Source organism: Geospiza fortis, unplaced genomic scaffold (genome assembly GCF_000277835.1).
Source record: "Geospiza fortis unplaced genomic scaffold, GeoFor_1.0 scaffold102, whole genome shotgun sequence".
NCBI classification, from domain to species: domain Eukaryota; kingdom Metazoa; phylum Chordata; class Aves; order Passeriformes; family Thraupidae; genus Geospiza; species Geospiza fortis.
This window is the reverse complement of record NW_005054373.1, coordinates 1,804,739-1,807,425: the sequence shown is the minus strand read 5'-3', so window position 1 is coordinate 1,807,425 and position 2,687 is coordinate 1,804,739. Positions and strand designations below refer to the sequence as shown.

Here is a 2,687-nt window from a genome sequence, read left to right as displayed (position 1 = left end):
ATCCTGAGATTGCCAACTTTTCCCATCACAATCTAAGCAAGTCTTTTGAAAAAAACAGACATAAATGGGAAGTCAAAAACTATGGTTCAAGACCGTGCTGGTCTGAGCACTTGAACAGTATTGAAATTTGTGTTACTAATTATTTCTGCAATATTTACTACACTCACAGCTGGCGATTGCACAGATGTCAGAATTCAGAATAAAAGACTGAGGAATTTCTGGTGAATACCCACCAAGTGAAGTAAACCAGCCCTTTAGGATTTCTTCCTAAAACCCCTAAACCTTCTTCATAAACAAAAACCACCAGAACATCTCACCACACATCAAGCACACTCTAAAAATCTCATTTAACCCATCCATTTCAGCCTTATCCACACGTCCAACTCCCCGGTTTCACTCACAGCGAATCCCGTAGATCATGAGAGGATCCAGCTGCTTCTTGCCGTGCTTGCCCTGGCCCGAGAGGTTGGAGATGGCCTGGATCTCCCTGTGGAAGAGGTAATCCAGCAGGGTCAGGGCCATCTTCTCGGCCGTGCGGCAGTTGGTGCTGATGTGCAGCATGTCTGCGGGCGTGATGGGGCAGCGCACGCGCATCTCGGGGTTGTTCTCGTCGCCCAGCCACGTCCCGTTGGGGTAATCCTCTGAAACACACATGGGCAAGGGTGAACAGGGAGATAGGCTGGGGGAATCCTCTGAAACACACGTGGGCAAAGGCTGAGCAAGGCTGGGGAAATCCTCTGAAACACACACGGGCAAAGGCTGAGCAAGGCTGGGGAAATCCTCTGAAACACACACTGGCAAAGGCTGAGCAAGGAACAGGCTGGGATAATCCTCTGAAACACACATGGGGCAATGGTGAGCAGGGAGGCAGGCTCAGGACACAGCCAAGATTGCTCAAGTTTGCATCCTCTCCCCCACTTTGCCTCCTGGTGTCCGTGGGCTTTCCCAGCGGAGCGCAGCGGGATCGTGAGAGTGGCCACTGAGAGAAAGAAACCCAAATTCACCCAGCAGTGACCAAAAGTTATTGTTGTTCATGTTCCAACCTACAGAGCGACTGGTGAGGCCAGTCCAGGTGTCCAGCTCACTCTCAGAGATCTCTTTTATTGAGAAACCACTCCAGGCCCAGTGCTCTCATCCCCTAAAAATGAAGGTTACTGCAGCTCTGGGATATTCTCAAAGCACAGCAAATTTCAAGCAGTCAACAGCTTTGAACCTTGTTTTTCCTAACCCCAAACCCATGAGATTAAAGCAAGGTTAAGCAAGATTATAGATTTAGGAAATTATAATCAAGTGAGCACTAACCTGTTTAATCATTTAAAAGGAATACATCAAGCAACTACAATAATTTAAGATGTAACCAGAGATCCTAAATATAACTTGGGTTTTTCCTCATATTTACTGGCTATATTATTTTCTAAATAATAGTTTCCTAAGGAACAGGCCCAGCAGAAGGATAATTATTCAATCACTAATCATCTTCCCTCTTATTCAAATAGAAGACCATCAGCTCTACCTACCTACACACACAGTCAATATATTAAGAAGCTTTTTTATTTCTTTCCCAGTTTGTTGGGGGGGGAAAGGAACACTAAGGATTAAGTTAAATAAATAAATTGAATTCAAAGGAATATTAGGCCCTCACTTCAATTAACCTGTGCAGACAATGCCAAAAGTTGATGGATTCAAGACTAACCAGCAACTGGAACAGAGGTCAGGACCAACCCCACCTCAAGTGGAGGATGGAACACACAGCCAAGGATGAGACTCCCATTCCAGACATAAACCAAACCTCCAGAATTCCTCACACTGCTAATAGGAGCTGGGTAGGAAACACTCCAGCAATATTTCAGTGTCCACTGACATGGACCATTTGGATTTGATTTCCACGTTTGCTCAACTGTGGAGTAAAACAAGGTTTGCTGACTGAGGGGTCACTCAGCCCTTCCACAGAGAGCTTTACAGTAATTTATTGTGAACAGCGTTCAGTTACAATTACATTAATGACTTTTCTTTCATTAAGTAATCTTAGAGCAGAGTTTTGTGATATAGACAAAGTCCCCAATTCCTGGTTTCCATAACCCTTCCAGTCCCCAAAGGAGGTGACAGAACTCAGGTCAAACAGCGTTTCCTTTCCACACCGAGCAGCACCCACAGCAAGCAGCATCTGGATATCCAAATCCTGCCCTGGGGTTTATCAGACTCCAAGCCAGAAGAACTCAATAAAATAGAACATAAAAGCAACTCCAAACACTCCAAGCTGCTTTTCCAGCACGACCTTTGGGTTGAGTCACCCCACATGTCAGGGCCGAGTTTGCAGGCTGAGTAACGACAGGATGAGGCAAAAGTTGGGTTGTGCAATCCTGATTTATCACTGAGAGCAGCAGATTATCAGCACGAGCACAGCCACACAACCAGGGAATGGCTTGGGCTGGAAGGGACCTTAAAATTCATCTCCTCCACCCCTGCCATGGGCAGGGACACTTTCCACTATCCCAGGGTGCTCAAAGCAGGTCCAGCTGGTCCAGCCTGGCCTTGAGCACTACCAGGGATGCAGGGGCAGCCACAGCTGCTCTGGGCACCCTGGGCCTCCCCACCCTCCCAGGGAAGAATTTCTTCCTTATATTCAGTAACTTGCAAGGAAAACTATTTATTATTGACATATGTAGCAACTCATCCCTCCAATTTTT

General features: G+C 46.3%; 1 protein-coding gene across 3 annotated transcripts in view; it reads right to left on the bottom strand.

Annotated features, from left to right (window-relative positions):
- The window catches only part of BANP (BTG3 associated nuclear protein), a 99,851-nt gene that overhangs the window by 73,355 nt on the left and 23,809 nt on the right, over positions 1 to 2,687 (bottom strand). For all 3 annotated transcript variants that reach the window (XM_031060174.1, XM_005424771.3, XM_031060175.1), the window contains exon 6: positions 402 to 641. In XM_031060174.1, coding sequence (XP_030916034.1) covers positions 402 to 641 — 240 coding nt within the window. The remainder of the gene's footprint in view (positions 1 to 401; positions 642 to 2,687) is intronic.